This window comes from Lagopus leucura, unplaced genomic scaffold, assembly GCF_019238085.1.
Source record: "Lagopus leucura isolate 7727_CA_CO unplaced genomic scaffold, USGS_WTPT01 Super-Scaffold_100015, whole genome shotgun sequence".
In the NCBI taxonomy this organism is placed as follows: Eukaryota; Metazoa; Chordata; class Aves; order Galliformes; family Phasianidae; genus Lagopus; species Lagopus leucura.
The window spans coordinates 7988006-8005870 of NW_024962269.1; the positions used below are offsets into that span (position 1 = coordinate 7988006).

General features: G+C 41.4%; 1 protein-coding gene and 1 long non-coding RNA gene across 3 annotated transcripts; one reads left to right on the forward strand and one right to left on the reverse strand.

The window, feature by feature from the left end:
• Positions 1-3811: 3811 nt before the first annotated feature.
• SLC30A4 (solute carrier family 30 member 4) lies at positions 3812-17741 on the reverse strand. 2 transcript variants are annotated; one of them, XM_042876237.1, is made up of 7 exons: positions 17351-17741; positions 12620-12766; positions 8985-9138; positions 8524-8737; positions 8140-8245; positions 6786-6920; positions 3812-6138 (listed from the first exon to the last, which is right to left on the reverse strand). In XM_042876237.1, the coding sequence occupies exons 1-7, from the start codon at positions 17727-17729 to the stop codon at positions 5984-5986; spliced, it is 1290 nt and encodes a 429-aa protein (XP_042732171.1). In that variant the 5' UTR covers positions 17730-17741; the 3' UTR covers positions 3812-5983. The 2 variants fall into 2 exon arrangements, with proteins under 2 accessions (XP_042732171.1, XP_042732172.1); XM_042876238.1 differs by lacking the exons at positions 3812-6138; positions 6786-6920; positions 8140-8245; positions 8524-8737; positions 8985-9138 and adding an exon at positions 9145-11455.
• On the forward strand, positions 3938-17380 carry LOC122182724. Its single transcript, XR_006179952.1, has 4 exons — positions 3938-7148; positions 7352-7392; positions 7808-8285; positions 13456-17380. It is a non-coding gene; the product is annotated as an uncharacterized LOC122182724 (long non-coding RNA).
• Positions 17742-17865: the final 124 nt, after the last annotated feature.

Sequence of the window (17865 nt, forward strand, 5' to 3'; positions counted from 1 at the left end):
GAAGCTTGCAAAATACAGAATTGCTTAATAGTTTGAAGAAATGAAAGAAGACTTTACAGGAAGGAGGATGTGGTTCTGAGTTGTTTCACCTCTGTGTGAAGCCTTTTGGGCTGGATTAAACAACAATTAAACATTAAACAAATTGTACCAGTGTAAGCACTGCAAACAGTGCTTCATATTTATCTCTGTTTCTCCCTAATTTGAAGAAAAATTACTACTCTGTGTATGGCTTTGGTTCAAAGTGTCATCAGATCATTTATTTTAATAATAAAACTTTTTAAAGAGTTGTTCAGGTAACATGAATTCAGCATCCTCTAGAAACCGATGGCTTGCATGATAAGTAGCGTTGTTTACATCAGTGAATTTACTTTGCTCTAATTGCATTTGATAGCCTTACCCACGGTCAATTTCCAGTCATAGAAGTTTTATTGCACACCTGAAACTGCAGGGAGGCAATTCTCTGTACTCTTTGGGTATTATTTCTATAGAACTTTAAAGAAGTATCTTTAATCTTTCCCAGTAATCCAACTGCAAATCAGCGTTCTGCTTGTGCTTTTCCTTATTACACCCCTGATCAAGTGACATCCCATTAAACAGCACTCCCGTCCTGGTGGCTGCAGGCAGGGCACCATCTCCTGGGGAGCTGGGGAAAGGCCTCGAACACCTGCCTGTGCTGTTTGATGTCAGTGTTCTTATCGTGGGTTTGGAGAGAAGACCACATGGAGTTTATGAAAATAACGAGTACCTGTATTGTAGGTTCAAATATTCACCAACATCTGAGCTGTGAAAATGTTTCATTATGGTATTTTTCCTCAAAAATTCACTTTGAATTTAAAGGGCCATTTACTATTATCAAGTATCTGTTTTTATTTGCACCTCATCAATTCCCTTGGGGACTTATTAGCTAAGTTCTGTGCATGTTATAGGAAGAGAGTTGGGATCTCTCCATGCACATGAGCCAAAAGAAAGTGTTGCTGCTTGGCTCCTCACATCAATTATTTTGCTGCACCAAAATCCCTGCATATATCAGTACTGCCCAGAGTGTGAAACATCCTGTGGACGGGCAGCCTGACCTGCCTTCACATACCCCTGTGTTTTGGAGGCTCGTATCCCTGAAACTTATCTTTCCAGCAGGCATCACAGTAAGGAAATTAGAAAGCTGACATACGGACAAGAATGTGCTTGTGTTTACAAAATGGCTCACTGTTTCAACAGAAATGGTTGCTGCAAAAGGTGTGCATGCTTCACAGCTTTAACAGAACGGCTGCCTCGTGCACTTGGTACTGGCAGAGTTCAAAGGAAACAAAATGATACTGAGAAAAAAGCAGACCAGGAAAAAGTAAAGGAGTAATAAAACTGTTTTGAGTTGTCTTTATCTTGCAGCTGTAAGCACAGAAAGCAGGTGTCCCTGCATTCTAAGAGCAGAACTCGTGCTATCTGGATGGTTCTAAAAGGGAAGGAACGGCGTTTATTTTACCAGCTTCTAAAGGTACTTCACAGATGGAAAGGACACACATCATCCTTCCTGGAGCCCTCCGTGGAAATGGGATGAGAAGAGCAGAGAGAAGAGGTTTCCCAAAGCACAGCGGCATTCAGCATCCAGTATGTCCTCTTCAAAGAGGGAGAAGGAGATGGGAGGCGGATTTAGGGAGATAGGAGGGATGGGGAGGACCTACTTTGGTTTTTGTGTACAAAGGAAATCAAGAAGTTTCAGAGTAGCTCTTTGATATCAGTTCGCAACTTGGAGGCTGGAAGACAGATCATACAGAGAGCAAAGAGGAACTGGACTTCAGGTGAGCACGTACTTGAACAGAATGGGAGAAAGGAGGGCTTGCAGTGTTTTTGGATGTTTTGCACCCATAAACCTCACACCACACAAGCTGCACATACAGAGGGTGCTGACTGGACATTAGTGAAGCTGTGGAGACAGCAGAGTATTGCAAGAAAATGGAGTGAGAAAAGCGAAGTAACTTAGAGGCAGCTAACATGAGCTTGAGCTAGGTGTGCTAACCTGGGACAACAGGATGTGCTTGGAGCAACCAGGGAGAAAAGAGATCTTGACAATACCATTTTGGATTTTGAAGACCAGGTTCAGGTACGACTATGCATGTAGTAATTCTGCTGGTATAGAGGGAAATGTGGTCAGTATTGAAAGGTTTAAATGCCAACACAATTTAGAAAAGAAAATCAGGATTAAGCAAAGAAAGCAAATGAGTTTCTGTTAATTTTCTTTTTAGGGTAAGAATAGTTCAGGATATAATAGTGCAATGTGAGGGCTTGCAGCTTGCTTCTTGGCTTTCACAAGTAGTTGGAGAGCAGCTTGAACCAGTGATTGAGCATCTGGTGGGAAGCCAACCCAGGGGAGCTCAGGTGCATGCAATGCAATGCAATGCATCTGAGTGACTGGAAGGGATGCAGTCAGGATCCACCCCCTCCCAGACCTCATTTAAGGGCTGGCAGCGGAGGCAAGGAGATCTTGCTGGAGTTTCTTATCTACCTGATGCTTTCTGGAGGTAAGCAGATTTTTTTTTCCTTTATTTTCTGTGGCTGTTGCATTGGAGCAAATCCTCACTTGCTGCAAACTAGGACCTTGCTGCTCTGCTGTCATTGCTGTGCTTTCTATCATGTTACAGTTGTCATTAAGGCTGTATCTGTGGTCCAAGATAGGATATGTGAAAATCAGGATGAATTTCTCCTACATAGATTGCAATAGGTGGCAGAATTCTCACAGGTTTTCAGCAGTTTGTCCACCTATAGCAATCTGGCATAGCTCTGGAAAGCAGAGAGCCTCGCTGTGGAAGCCTCTGATCTTAGGCATCTATTGGTTAGACTAATCATAAAAAGTAAACAAGTTCTTATTTCCTATAGAAGGGTTTCCTGTGGAGATAGAGAAATACAGAAAAACGTAAATGATCTTGTGATGGTCGGAGGAAATAAACAGGATGTGCTGCAGAGCTGGTTGGAAAGGCACCAGACTTGATTCTTATTCCCAATAATGCTATGCTTCTCCAAGGTGGTACTCAAAATGACCCTTCAATATCTATAAAGATAACCTGACTTCTTTCATCGACACCTCACGCTTCCTAGAGTACAGATGTTAATGCATATTTAACCATACATTCCCAGCAGCTATACTGCAAAGTAATGTTACTTTCTGTACACTTTTCTGTTCCACATAAGTGTACTAATTGCTCTTACGTGGTTAGATTTATAGTTCTGTTTTGTGCCCTTCCATTACTAGGGGAATTGCAAATTAAGTGTCTTCCTTTTGATGTTGATTAGTAACGAATTCAGTATTGGGTTCTTATGTGAAATGCAGCAATGCCAGACAACTTTTGCCCTTTTGACCAAGAAAACAAATTAGAGGTGGTCCACACAGATGTAACTATCCATACGAGCTTAGTTAAACCTTAAAATAGGCAATCTCCATTATCAGGATGTCCCCCAACAGCCACATTGATTTCTGTCTCCTAGATTCAGATTTCATATTGTTGCTTTTTTTCTGAAGTCCTTCCACTTAGTCTGCAGGCTGTGATAACAAGGGTCTGTCAGGTATGACTGAAGGGCCTCAGGAATGCCTTGCTGGTTGCTGTATAACTGCTCCTTCACCATAATTTGTCAGCTCATATTTTCTGAAGTTCTGTTACTGCATGGCAAACAAGAAAACTGAAGCTTTTCTACTGAAGAGGGAGCCATAGCTCATTCTAAGCAGTGTTACCAAGCTGAGTTAAGCTTGAGCGTTTATAGGCACTCTGAAAAAGAACTGCTGTAAGAATCAAAGAAAAAGGCACAAGACCTCAATGCAAATAAATATTTCATAAGACAGTATGTGAAGTTTAATAATTGATTTAATAAAACCCACAATAAAGCAACACATTTCTGCTTTTTCTTCAATTAAACAAAAGTATAGTAAATCATTACAATAAAAAAACTCCAAATACATTACATGTCTACCATACTTCAACTTCTAATTACATCAACTGTAAATCCCAAGTTAATTAAAACCTGTTGAGAATTAGTATGTGCAAAATACCTGTTGTGGTGGGAGTTTTTTTGCTTGTTTTTAGGGAATTTCTAAGAATGGGATGCACGTTTTTCATGAACTCTGATATGGCTTAATCAGTGGTAATGTTTGTATTGAAGCATTAACTTTCCAAGTACAGTGTTCCTCTGTGTCTGAGTTGTACGTACTCCCATGCTGTACTCAAGTGTCCCCATTTCTTGCCAGAACAAATACAAACATAGTCTGGTGTTATTAATACTGTGTTGTGAGTTTTCACCTCTGCAAATTCATCAAGAGGTCCCTATCTTATTCAAAAGAGAAAACAAGCCAAGTCGCTGCCAATTGTAGGTATAAATCACCCTGATGAATATGTGAAACCCTATCAAGTTTCAAGACAATAGCTTAAGTATTCACAGCTGAGTATCACTCTATCTGTTACTGGTCCAAAACTCCTTTCTGTTCCACATACAGAAAGACTTTTGATGTCAGCTGAAGTTTTGTGCGAAGACCCAAGTGCAGAATAAGCAAAAAATACTCAAAGCAAAGGTCTGTCTGTCTATTGAACACTGCAGGTCATTCTTGTTGCCCTTGGCTTCAATGCCAGTAATGACAGCAACAGGCATAAAACGTGAGCCTGGATGTATTGGCAGCATGTAGAAGGTTTGTTTTATTGTCCTGCATACATTCAAAGTACAGGGGCTATGAGGCAAAGCAATTCAGTTTCACGGACTCTGAAGTGTCAGGATGAAAAAAGTCTTTTCAAATTGCTTTGATTCTCAGTAAATAAGAAAATACCTTTCTGCCTCTGTAGGTTGCTGTGATAGCATTGTCCAGTGTGCATGAGGTCACTGAGCTTGCTTGGGTTTCATCTTATTCATAGAGCTCAGCAGTGCTGTTGTACTGGCTGTCCTGTGAGAACACTGCCATCCTGCTCTCACAGCAAAGACAAATAGGTCAGAGATCCAAGAGTGAGGGAACACCACATCTGAAACTTCTGCTCTCCCCTTGCCTTTTAGTACATCTAAGTATTTTGCACATCTGTAGGTTGGATTTGAGAGTACCTCTGTGTCAAGCACAGTTCCTATCCTTTTATTTTTTTCAATAAAGCAATCATGGAAAATGTTCAGTTACAGCACATGTATTAATTATAATTAGAATGCATGCTAATTAACTGGCCTTCTAATGTGAATTAAATGCTGGTTCAGACATTCAAAATTATTAATAAATTTTAATCTTACAACTCAAAAATTTGTAAAATAAATAACCTCCTTCTAAAGTATAAACCCTATTCTAAAATACATTACAGATAACCACTCACAGATAACCGAAGTGAGAACACTTCGGGTCCAGTGCTGGGTCTCCAGTTAAACACCAGAAGTTTGGGCAAGGATCTTCCTGTTTGCATCTCTGAACATCCAGATTAAAGCTAAGTTTCTGGTTTGGTTATGGTAAATCCTGGGTTTTGCAAGTCTCCAACAAGACAGTTTAGAAAAGAATTCAGGTAGCACTGCATGCACTGTAATTTAAAATACTGTATGAAAATTACTATTGTAAAAATACTGTCTGAATTTGAAGATCATAATGTATGGAACCCTGGCATGATCAATAATATTACAGATGTTAATTGAAATACTGAATAGTCGATGCTCCTTTTGGAGTGCAGGTACTTCTGTGGTACACAAAAGACAATTTCTAACTGTGATTTGTGAGGTATCTGCAGAACCACGTTGCAGTTTGTAAACAATCTGAAAACAACTTTGTCTCCAAACCATAATAAATTTAATAAACCGGCACGAGGGAGAGAATGAAATACATGTTCTGTAGGGCAACCACCGCACTTCTTGCAGCACCAGTTCTCCCTGCTGCATGTTAAATGGTACAAATCCACATGTTAATTATTATCATTCACTTTGAATTTATTGCTCTCAGTCTTTGACTACAAGATAAAGAATAAGGCAGCAGTTCCCAAAACACATGAGATTAGGCACTGGAACTCTGACAACTTGTGCAGGTTTTGCTTGTTTCCTGTTTGTAACTCTGAAGCTGGACAGAACACTTGTACATTCCAAACGTGTTCAACAGCAGTTGTCTGGCCTTGAACTGAACTTCCTCCCATTTAGATGAGCTACCAGGAACTGGAAAAACCAGGAAAAGATTTCATAATTCTCGTAATATTCAACCCTTTAAAAAATGGACAATCAAACTGTCTTCATATTTACCACATGGTCTTACCAACTCAGATGTCTTTATTCAAACTCCCTTATCAATTTTCTATTGTTCTGTGGCTGTGATACAATATGCACACATCTTTATCTTTTATCTGGAACCGTATCTAGGTAAAACTGTCTCTGTTAAATAGGGGTATGCAGAAAGCTTTCTTTCTAAGAACTGATATGCTTGATATTGTGTTAGATATCAATATCAGCATGTTTTGGCAACATGTTCAACTTTCCACGAATCAGATCCCTGCATTAGGGAATTTCTGAAGAGAAGTACTTAACCTCATCAAATAGGGGAAAAAAAAAAAAAATCTCTACTGGATCAACATGTCTCAGCATAAATGTATTTTCTTTCTTTGCCTAACTTCCATTTACACTTTGTCCTCGTGGGTTAATGGTTTCTATATCTCACTGTACGAAATCATAAACGATAGATTTTTTTTTCCCAGAATGCTATTTCCTGGATGTGAGTTCGTAAGAACATAAGACGAGAGATAAAGAGGTTTGAGTTTTGTCATCTGCCCCACCCCTGGCTGGACTAAAATTGCCATAGAGCAGCTTACCTAATTGCAAGTGGACTATGGCAGTTGTTTTTCCTGCAGTGAGAGACCAAACATTTAAATCTTCTATAGAATAAACATCTTCAATTTTCATCAAGTCTTCTTTAATACGATCCACATTTAAATGCCTTGGGACTCCTGTGATACCAAACGTAAGATAAAGTTAACTGTCCTCTGCAAAAAAAAAAAAGTCATTGACAACTTTCAAAACATTAATTGTTTTATATATGTATTTCTTGCAAGCCCATTCTCTGGAGCTCCTGAGGACTAGCTGGAAAAGCTCTGTAACATACACTAAGACCACCTTTCATCACTGTAATAACATCGTTAATTCAGACATCTTTATAACAGCTGGGATGCAAACAGGTACAACTCAGACATCTGGAATTCAATACCCCATCAGTGTGCTTTATCTATTCAGCTAAATCTCAGCTGTTGCCTTGGAACTAAATGAGATTTAAGTGTATTTTACCATTTTTCGCCTTCACGGCGAAAATCCATTTTTTTTCTTTTCCTAAATGACACAAGCATTTGGCATTCAAAATTCTGAGATTTTTTTTTTATTGCAGAAGTCAGCAATAATTCATATGAAACAGATGGGATGGTGCAGGTAAAAACAAGAATTTTTTTTTTTTCCTCATCCCTACATGAAAGTACTGGATTAAGCAGTAACATGGGCAGGTTAGTTACAAGAATGCAAAGAATGTTGCTGGCATTCTTCCCTTTAAGTCACCACAAGAGGTCAAAAGTCAAACATATGTATGTTCTGCTGCTTTTTTTCTTCGCCTCTTTCCTTTTCATATTGGTTTTAATTTCCAGTCTTATCTGACATGCATGCAATACTATGAATCTGTCTCCTCCTTTTACATGTGTTCACGTTAACTTTACAAGTAATTACACAAATCGTGTAGCTGACACTGGACAGACATTTACTTGTTTTAGCTGAAAGTTTTATAAATTCTACTTCTACTGTCTCGTGATGGTAAACTGTGAGCAGTGCTAAGACCTGTGTCATTCTGGTAAAGGTCAAAGACTCTTGAAGACTGCTGCAACTTAGATGAGTTGAACTGAAATCTGAACTGAAGAACTGAAAAAAAGAACTGAAATCCTAAAGCAAGATCAACAAATTCCAGACACAGCCCATATTGCTGGAGATGGTGGTTGTGACATCCAAGTGCCAGTGCTTCATTTGACATATAGAATCACAGAATGGCCTGGGTTGAAAAGGACCACAATGATCATCTAGTTTCAACCCCTTGCTATGTGCAGGGTTGCCAACCACCAGACCAGGCTGCCCAGAGCCACATCCAGCCTGGCCTTGAAACACATGAAACGCTGCACGCTGTGAGGATCTTACCTTCCAAAATTATAACTCCTGTATCACACAGAATTCGGACTGTTGTGAAAACTACCAGTATGGAAAACACATATGTACAAATAGGATCAGCAATCTTGTATTCTGGCTGGAAAGGAAGGTCCAGAGTGTTAAAAAGATGCATGAAAGTAAGTTTATTTATAAACGTAACTCAGAAATAGTTACTTAGAGCTAAAACTTCTGTATTTCTTTGTTTGAATAATTACATAACACGTAACAGCCTCTGCTTATTTTGCATGACTATATGAAGCTTATAATAGAACACAGTGTATCATTTTAATCGCTTAGAAAAATAAGTCCATTCTGATGTAATAACTACAGTTGAAACAAAAATCACACCTTGCCTCAAAATTAGCCATTCCTTACCTTGAAGCGTATGATGTACGCAGCTACAAGCACACCAATGCTTTGTACCAGGTCCCCAAGGGCGTGTACAAATGCTGCTCTCACTGCAAGGCTGCTGTGTCCGTGGCCGCTGCTGCGGGCTGTGCTAGGAGAGTTTGACTGAGGTACGTGGGAGTGAGGGTGGGAATGGGAGTGGGAATGAAGGTGTCCAGACTGATTCAGCAAAAAACCCATTCTGAAATTGGAAAAAGAAAAATGCTCCAAGAAACGGGCTTGAGAGTTGAGTGGGTGGGTTTTTTTGTGATTTTTTTTGTTTAATTTCTTTAATTCAGAACAGAACAAAAAAAGAGGTATCATTTCCTGTCTTATTTTATGAGGAAGAGGTCCAGCAAAATGACATCCCATGAGAAAGTTACAGGCCATTAATGAATTAACAGCTTATTCAAAATATATTTGAGTGTCAAGAGAAAGGGAGATCTTACATTAAGTTAACTGCAACACCAACAGCTGCTGTGATCAGCATGATATCGCCATTTATTTCATAGTCCATATGGATGGTTCTTTGAACTGCTTCATACAACAGGAATGCCATAAGGATATAGACCAGCAACACACTAATGATGGCTGACAATACTTCTGCAAACAGAAAGGAAAGAACATCATAAAAGTGAGCCTCAGGTCTACTTCTATTTCCTATTTGTACTATGGACAGACCTTCATGTGCCCAACAATATGAATAAACAGCTAGTAAACCATAAGTAACATTCACAAATAATAATTACAGAACCACAGTGTTAAGCTAGATCTAAAGATGACACATCCTTTTGTGCTCACTGTCACTTATCAGATGGATCACTGGGATCTTAACCTTCCTTTGTGAATTTGAAGATCAGGGTTGGAATTTATTTGCATTGAATTCTAACTGTTGTTCTCCCCTCTGGTCCCACACATTTTGCCCTGATACATTCCCCAGGAATCAGCTATTAGTCAGCCCATAGCAGAAAGAATATTGATTGAAGAACTTTATTCATCGAATGAAGGCGTTATTACAATACTGACCATGCATTTCACAGCATCAGAATGATTTGATCCATAGACTGAATTGGTGACATCACTGTGGGAGAAGAAACTCACACCGATGCAGTCAGCTGCTCAGCAGTGTGTCAGTGCCTGGATGAGTACCAGCATCACCAGGCAGTAATGAGGCCTTGAAAGGCAACTACCATAATCCCTGATTTCAGAGCAATGTCGAATCCTGGAAACATCCACACAAGTGGAAGCTTTCTTTACAAAGCAGGCAGATTATTCAGGACAACAGCCATTTTTTTTAATGTATTTTAAGGCGTTTCTTCAGTTTTCAGAACACTTCTTCTTGTTGGTTGAATTTGTTAAACTGCAGTACACTGGTCTTTACCAGAGAAATAACATACATAGTTTTACAACCTAAAAGCAGACTTTCTGCAGTGCAAACGAGTGTGTTCTTTGCAGTAGCTTTCACAGAGTCATTATCATGTTGACATTATAGATTTGTCCTAAGATCTTTCACTTGTGAAATGAAGCATGCACTGTATCAATGGTCTGATGGATCTGTCATTACTGACGCTGTCTCTGCAGCAGTGGAAAGCTGCCAAGTTCCATATCTGTGTTTAGATCTGCTCAGTGTCTTTCTGAGAAGGAGGTATCTCCACTCAGTGAAACAGAGCTATTTTTGGCTTAAAGAATATAATTCTTTTCAGACTGCAATTTTCATTTTTTTCATCTTCTCTAGCTCATTCCTGGATGTCAGCTTCCCTTTCACCATACAAAATGGAAGAAACTAAAGATGGAGCATACATATTATATATTCAGAAAGATAAAAAGCAGTGCTTTCTGCTGGAATTTGAGCAGGCAACTGATAGGCCTGCTGTCTTTACAAAGCAGCATTTATGGGTACTAGTGTGACGATTCATGGTTCTGCAAACAAAAGTGACAAGGAGCACTGGAAACTATTTACTGGCACATTTTAGTGCTTAGTGCATGTATGGATTACCTTAAAATGCAATGCAAAGCAGACTGGTTATGAGGCAATTCTAGTGTATACTCCCAGCTTTAAGCAGATGCATGCTTTTTTCTGTGACAGATGCTCTATCTGTACCCTATTTTTAACATTCTGTCATGTTTTAACATCTCATGAAATTCAGGCTATTGATGAACTCGCATTTTGCTGACAAGCTTCTTACAGCACATGATATTTGGAAAAATGTATTACAGCAAACACATAGCCCAGACTCAGCACTGTTCTATTGGCAGTGTTCACTGATGTGTGAAACTGTGCACTCAGGCCACTCAGAAAGGGTGCCTAAAATCAGGCAAATAAGCTTCCCAAAAAACCACCTGTGTACCGTCATTTTTCAACCATCCCATCATCAGCATTCACAGGGCCCAGATCAATGTTTTGAGGGTTTCTTGCAGAATCCTTATCAACCTCTCCTTCCTCACTGCAGCCACAGAAGCTCTCTTCCCACTCTCACAGGCTCTAGTCCTTTTCTTCCTACACAGATCCCTGTGCTGTCGCTGCTAACACAGGGTGGATGAGTAGAAAGCGGCCTCTGGTCTAGTCGAGTGCCCTGGCCAACGCAGGACCAATGATAGCAGGCTGCTCCAGGACGTTGGGTTGGGAGCATTTCCAGCAAGGGAGACTCCATGACCGGTCTGGGCAACCTCGGCTGGTGCTTGGCAACCTCCTGTCACTGGGCAGCAGAAAAAGGAGGAATTGCTGCAGGAGTGAGAAGTCCTCTGTTCTCCAGGGAGAAAACGATGGGTGATATAGATACAGGCCACCACTGGATCAATCTGGCCAGTACTTTCTTTGGCAATAAAATGAAGAAAAAAGTTGGGGATTTTTTTTGCTGGTTTTTAAAGTGAGGTGGCAGAGATCCAAAGGGATTCCTGTTTGTAGAGCGCTATGGAGATCCTGAGTTAGTAAGTGAAAATTTATAAAACTGAGTAATATATGATAAAACTTTTTTTTTTTTCCTTAAGAACCATTTCTGTTATAGGGCTATGTCATGTTCTTCCTTTGTACTATTTGGTTTTTGAAGAGTTACAAATACATAAACTGCTCAAGCTATTTTTAAATGAGGTTAAGGCACGTCTACACGCTAGCAAACATCCTTGTGGAAAGCATGAACAAATGCCAGGGGCATACCTGCAAGATCAGGTTTCAGTATTACAGGGAACTCTCATCACAAAATTAAAACTTCTTGAAAGAAAAGTTTGTAATGGGAAATGCTGGCACTGTTAATGCTTTCTTGCTAAAGCCCAAAGATCTTTGCTGGTGTACAGTTATGCATTCATGCATTAGTGACTAACTGATGACAAATGACTAGGAGTGATGGAGCTGTTGAATTCTACTGCTGTTCTGGCAGCCATCATAAGAATTAACAGTAATGGCAGCATAAGAGTTTGAAATTCCTTCAAAAAATACCATATAGAAAGCATAGAGGTAGTAAGCCATAACATTCAAAATGATCTATTTCATGCAGCATACATTCAAACTTTTGAGAAAATGCCTCCAAGTCAAGACCTTCACCTGTATATTGTAAATTAAGTAATTAATATCCAGTACAGATGGCAACCACGTGAAAGCACCCTTTATCATCATTACATTTCCAAATGTGAAGCAATGAGTCTGAAATTACCCTTCCAACATATTTCTGCTGATGTTTCTTTCCACAAGTACCCAAAATGGGCACAAGTTAAGTAACTTTTTGTACTGGACGTGAAGGGACATCTTGATTTCTTCTCTGTGCAAGAAGAATAGTGATTTATGAGACTTCTTGCAGAGCTATCTGATCCTGAACTCTATAGAACTTTTTACTTCTGGGAGTTTGCTCAGGATTATTTGTTAATCATGTTTCATAGGACTTTGTTTCCAGATGTAGCAGTTGTACTATTCTGATCAAATGATTTATTCCCCTGTGGCAATACATCCCATGCAGTGGATACACAACAGACTGTTAAACCTGAAGTTACTTTTAGGTTTGTTACTGATTTCTTTCCAGTTGCCTCTTCTTCTAGAATTACATATTTTTAGCATTATTGCTTAAAATACTAGCAAAAGCTGATATCTACATACCTAGGCGATGAAATCCGAAAGTGAACCTCTTTGTAGGAGACTTTGCAGACAGCCAGAGAGCAAGTAGGGTCAAAATAATACCACTAAGGTCAGTTAACATGTGCAGTGCATCTGTCATAATTGCTAGACTGTTAGCAACATATCCACCTGAAAACAAAGTTGGAACAGTCAAGACAGATAAGTGATTCTGGATCCTATCCTCATGGCACAACTTTCAGTTACTTATTTTCAGAACACTGCACTAAGTGCATGAAGTACCACTTATCACTGAGCAGGACTATTCCTTTGCCATTATAATCAACATGCCACGCTATAATTTAAAGCTACCATAGTTAGAAATGCAGTGAAGCGTGCTTTCCATGAGAGCTGCACAGAAAGGAGTTAGTCCTGTTAGTCTCACTGAGACTTCTTGCTTGATAACATTTGCAAACTAATTTAGTATCTCTTCTGTGTATGTTATTGCATATATTTAATTGGCTGATGATTTTATTTGAACTACAATTGTTAAATATTTTCACATAATGGATCAAGGACAGAAATCCAGTAACTTGCTGGCAGTAATTAACCCCTCCCTCCTCTTATTTTTACTGCATTATCTTTTAACCTTCACCATTCCATGTCCTGGCAGAGGTGTATAAATTCTGCTACTGTATATTGCCAACAATAACTTTCACACCATTTTCCTTTCTTATTTATTATCATATTTTTTTCATGATTATGAGCTGTATGGAGACAAACAACATCAGATCAAAAGTCAATATCTTTGTTCCGATTCCATTGCTAAATGCAACAGCAGATAGATGGCTGAGAGATTTAACAAAGCGCCTCTCTTTCAGGCAACCTTCATCCAAATGGGGAGTCAAGGACAGGCAGTGTCGTCTTCCATCTGCATGAAGATAACCCCATTTTCTCAGAAAAGACCACATCTCCAGCGTCAGCTCAACTATTACTTCATTTCTCATTTTACTTTGAGATCATTCAAACTGGAGATTCTAGCAAGCAGAGCATGCAGCTGGCGTGCCACTTGGCAGGCTTCAGGCTCCAGCCAACATATCTCGAGTAAAGGTATCTTTGTACACAATTAAAAGCCTCTTAGTGAAGAGGCTGACCACGAGGAAAGAGTGAAGGGAAATTCACAGCAGGCTGACTGCTTTCAAGATCAGTGAAAAACATGTGTGCAGCCATCTATCTGGGAGTGCCCACCTGCAGAGCTAGGCCCTTCTTCCCAGCCACACAAATAGCAAGGTTGACACTGCGGGGGTTCCTTGTTCTGCCTGTAACTACTGACTGCACCTACCTCTGTTCCACCTGTTCCTGTCCCCCAACCCCTTTATTAAGATGTCTCTAAGTCTCAGAGTGAAACTAAGAGGTTGAAACTCTGCACAGGCCATCACAGCTCCAAGATAATTTGCTTTCTCACATAATTTCAGAAGGTATGTCCTAGGAATGTGCAACTCAGCCTGTTCTATTGTCAGCACAGAATAAAACAATTACGTCTAAGGACATTCACTTCAATGCTTTCTGCATATGATCATTTACAGTACATATGTTAATCCATGAGTATGAAATTGAGAAGTGCTTCAGCCCAAGGTAAGCCAACTCCATTTCAGCTAGTCTCTCCAGAGACTACATAAACAGAGAATTCAGATATTAAAAGTAGTCTTACTGGAGCACGTGATCGAGAAAGTATCATTGAGATGAATGAAATTCTGAATTTGAAGGCCCTCTGTTTCCTACTACATAGGTTCATTGCTTGGCGAAGCGCTGCCCGGGGGCTGCTGAAACACAGTCAACAACTTGAGAGGGAGAAAACAGGAAAACAGACATCTACAACTTTCATGAAGAAGCCTTGAAAGCTCACCACTGTTCTCACCAACCTGTGAAGGACAGCAGTCCTCCCTGTGAATGATCAATTAGAAATCTCTGAACATAACTGAATGCATCAAAAAGCTGTCAAGGAAGGTGACTGGATTTGCGTTGTTTTCTGTTTCTTCATGCAAAACAGTTCCCACAAAGCGATCTGACTTCTACAGTGACTGTTCTTCAAATTAAGCAACCAACACTGATGTGGGCTGGATTCATGAGCTTGGCAGTAATTGGAAAAAAACATATGCCAATTGAGATTTCACAAAGCAGCTGCTGGAACACAATTTCCTTCATCTTGACATTGGTACCAGGCAGCAGAAAGTTTTCTACCAAATTGTCTGACAGGCTCTTCTGCCCTTCCTGCAGAAATTCAAATCTGGCAAAGATAACAGGAAGAGGTCTGTTAATGTCCCACATAGCCAAAGTCTCCCAAATACTTTGGCTATAGGTTTGTCTAAAAAGTGCCGAAATTTCAAACCAAATGGGTCAGAACACAACCCTGGGCCAGAGTGAAATACACAGAACAGTTAGTGTGCTGACTTAGGGCTTGCACGCTTCTCTGCTGCTCTTCTTGCACACTTATTCTGCTGCTGACTGCCTGCCATATGACAAGGTATTCACGTCAAGACCTACAAAAGTGCACAGATGCCCAAGTCCTACTTGTTCTCTCAGGAAATTGGATGCCTGAATATTTTATGTGTCTGGGCCTCAGCGCTGTCTGCCGCAGTGCCCAAATACTGCACCAGTGCTGGTAACCGCATACAGGAACCTGAGAATGATGAGTCCACACTACAGCAGCAATGCTTCATAAGGAGAAATCAGTCACTCTGACCTGAGCCTGCAGAAGTCCTGGTTGTAAGGGAGAAACAGTGGATAAAGTGACAGTGATAGAGTATTTTTCCTCTCAACACCTATTATTTCTGGAGCTGACCAGGCACTAGATATGGAGATATCTACAACAGTGTGAAAACACAGACTCTGTGACTTCAGCATCAAGCTGCCAACAGCTCAGGAACATTACTCAGCATTGTGCCCTTCAGATGGACTAAATTCAGTGTGTATCAGAATGCTATGTGAGTACAATTAAATGAAGTCACGCTTACCACAAATGATGTCCACAGCTGAGAAGCAACACTGCACTAACACTAATCCCTCATCAAATTTACCTGAGTTCACACTGTGCCAAAATCTCAGCCAGAGAAAAAAGAGCCAGAGGCAAATGAAGGCATTCAACCAGATCCCTGCAAGCCTGAAGCCGAGTGCTGATCTGTGATGAGCTGATGCATTGTGCCAGTGTTACTAACGATTAACCGCACATTGAAAGCGAGGTGCTGAGAGACAAAGCCACTGTTTTCTCTTAACCCACATTCCTGAAACAAGGCCCAAACAAAACTGTGGTGCAGATGCAGTCAGTTATCTGCTCTCCTTCTGAAAAAAATGGCCATTTCTCATACCACTTTTTATTTTGCTCTATGAATGTGGGACAAACGGTATCATTTTGTGGTACAATACCTGAGGCATCTTTCCTTCAAATTTATTTGCTTCTGTTTTTTTGGCTGGTGAATTACGGCCACTAAATTCACTAAATTTTCTATTATTTGGACCTGTGTGTTAAAATGTGAGCAATTTGAATGAAATTAGTTGTCAATCATTGTCTGCTGCTAAAAAGATTGGGCTCAAGTTAACAGACTGTCTAATAACTGATGGTGCAGTGCATCCCATCCAGGCACTGTGCATCACTCCCTGCTGCTTCAAACCAGCCAAAATGAAGGAGTTTCAGCATTCTGCAGGTGGCTGAGCAGCCTCAAGTGCTTGCACTGAACATCATGGGCAGATCAAAAACCAGGTGGTAACAGGCACTGATACTGCATTGGTAAGTGATCAAAGATAAATAGTACACCTCGTAAAAATGGGTAGATAATGGCAAAGGCATAACATTTAATACCATAACATTTAATACCATCCAGAGGACTTCAGACCTTAAATTTTATGTTAAGCCCTGTCACTGTAGCCACTAAATACAGTTGTGTTTTGTACAGACTGCTCTATTATGCACAGGTTCTACTCAACCTTAATAGCAAATGACAGCATGCCTTTATGAGAGAGTAATAAAAGCTGAACTTGAGCACCAGACTCACTCTTCTAGGTAAAACCAGCAGATCTTTTCCAAGTACTAACAAACAAAAGCCACAAAGAACGTGATTTAACCAAGGAACTTGCACTGTGAACTGCTAACGTGATTTAACCAAGGAACTTAACACTGTGAAGTGTTAAAACGTTGCTTGTTCTAACTTGGGTCATATGTTTTATGTCTGGTTGGAGCACACACTGGTCCAGAGCACCGTGGGACATCAGGAAGTTGTCAAGAGAGCACTCTGCACTGCACTGTTGGGCAGTTTGTCTTCCAGAGTGCATCACTGGATCTGACAGCTAGAGATAAATCCCAATATAGGTTTTGTCGTTATGTTAACGTCACTCTTGGAAACTCTATTTGCCTGCTGTCCTTGCAAACACAGCAAGATTTTATGGCAATAATTAAAAAACACTGGAGATAAAATTACCCATCCTTCATGCATACCCGTGCGACAGCACGCAGTCCTCCCTTGACAATCAGACCTTAGAAACTTACAGAACAGGAGCAATACAAAGCTGCGAGCCAACAAAATGCCCACTTTGTGCCATTCCGGGGAGGCGATGAGCTTCAGGTAAGGAAGGTGCAAGTTCTCCTTTCTTTCCTTGCACGGAAAGCACGACTGGACTTCGCTCCCGCTCCCCCCGGGGCTTATCGCTAATCGCTCCGAGCTGCAAACGGTTCCCTTCTTACGCAAAAGCGTAAAACCGAGGCCGGAGCAGCGCCCGACTCACCTACGAGCTCCCCCGTCATGAAGAGCAGATAGAGGGCGGCGGCGGCTGTCAGCCGCTTCTTGACGCGCCGCAGCTTGCACAGCTCTCTCCGGCTGCGGCAGCGGCCGCAGGGCTCGGGCCCGCCGCGCAGCGCGATGTCCCGCTCGGCCGCGGACTCATCGTCGGACGGCGGCGCGGGGTGCAGCCCGTTGGCCGGAGCCTCGGGGGCCGCCTCCGCCGCGTCGTCCGCCACCACCACCCGCAGCTTGTTGAAGCGGGGGAAGTCTTCGTCCCCCGCCTCGTCCGAGAAGTCGAAGGCACTGGAGTCGTTCAGGAACAGGGGCGGCTCGCTCCGCCGCAGCGCGGACTTGATGCTGCTCCACAGGCCGGGCCCGGCCATAGCGGCGGCGGCGGGCACCCCGCGGGGCGCGGCCGACGCTGGCGCGGCGCTCCACGTCCCTCAGGGCATGGCCCCCGCCCCGCGCCGCCGGGCCCTACCGCGGCCCGCCCGGGGACGCGGAGGCTCGCGGCCCGCC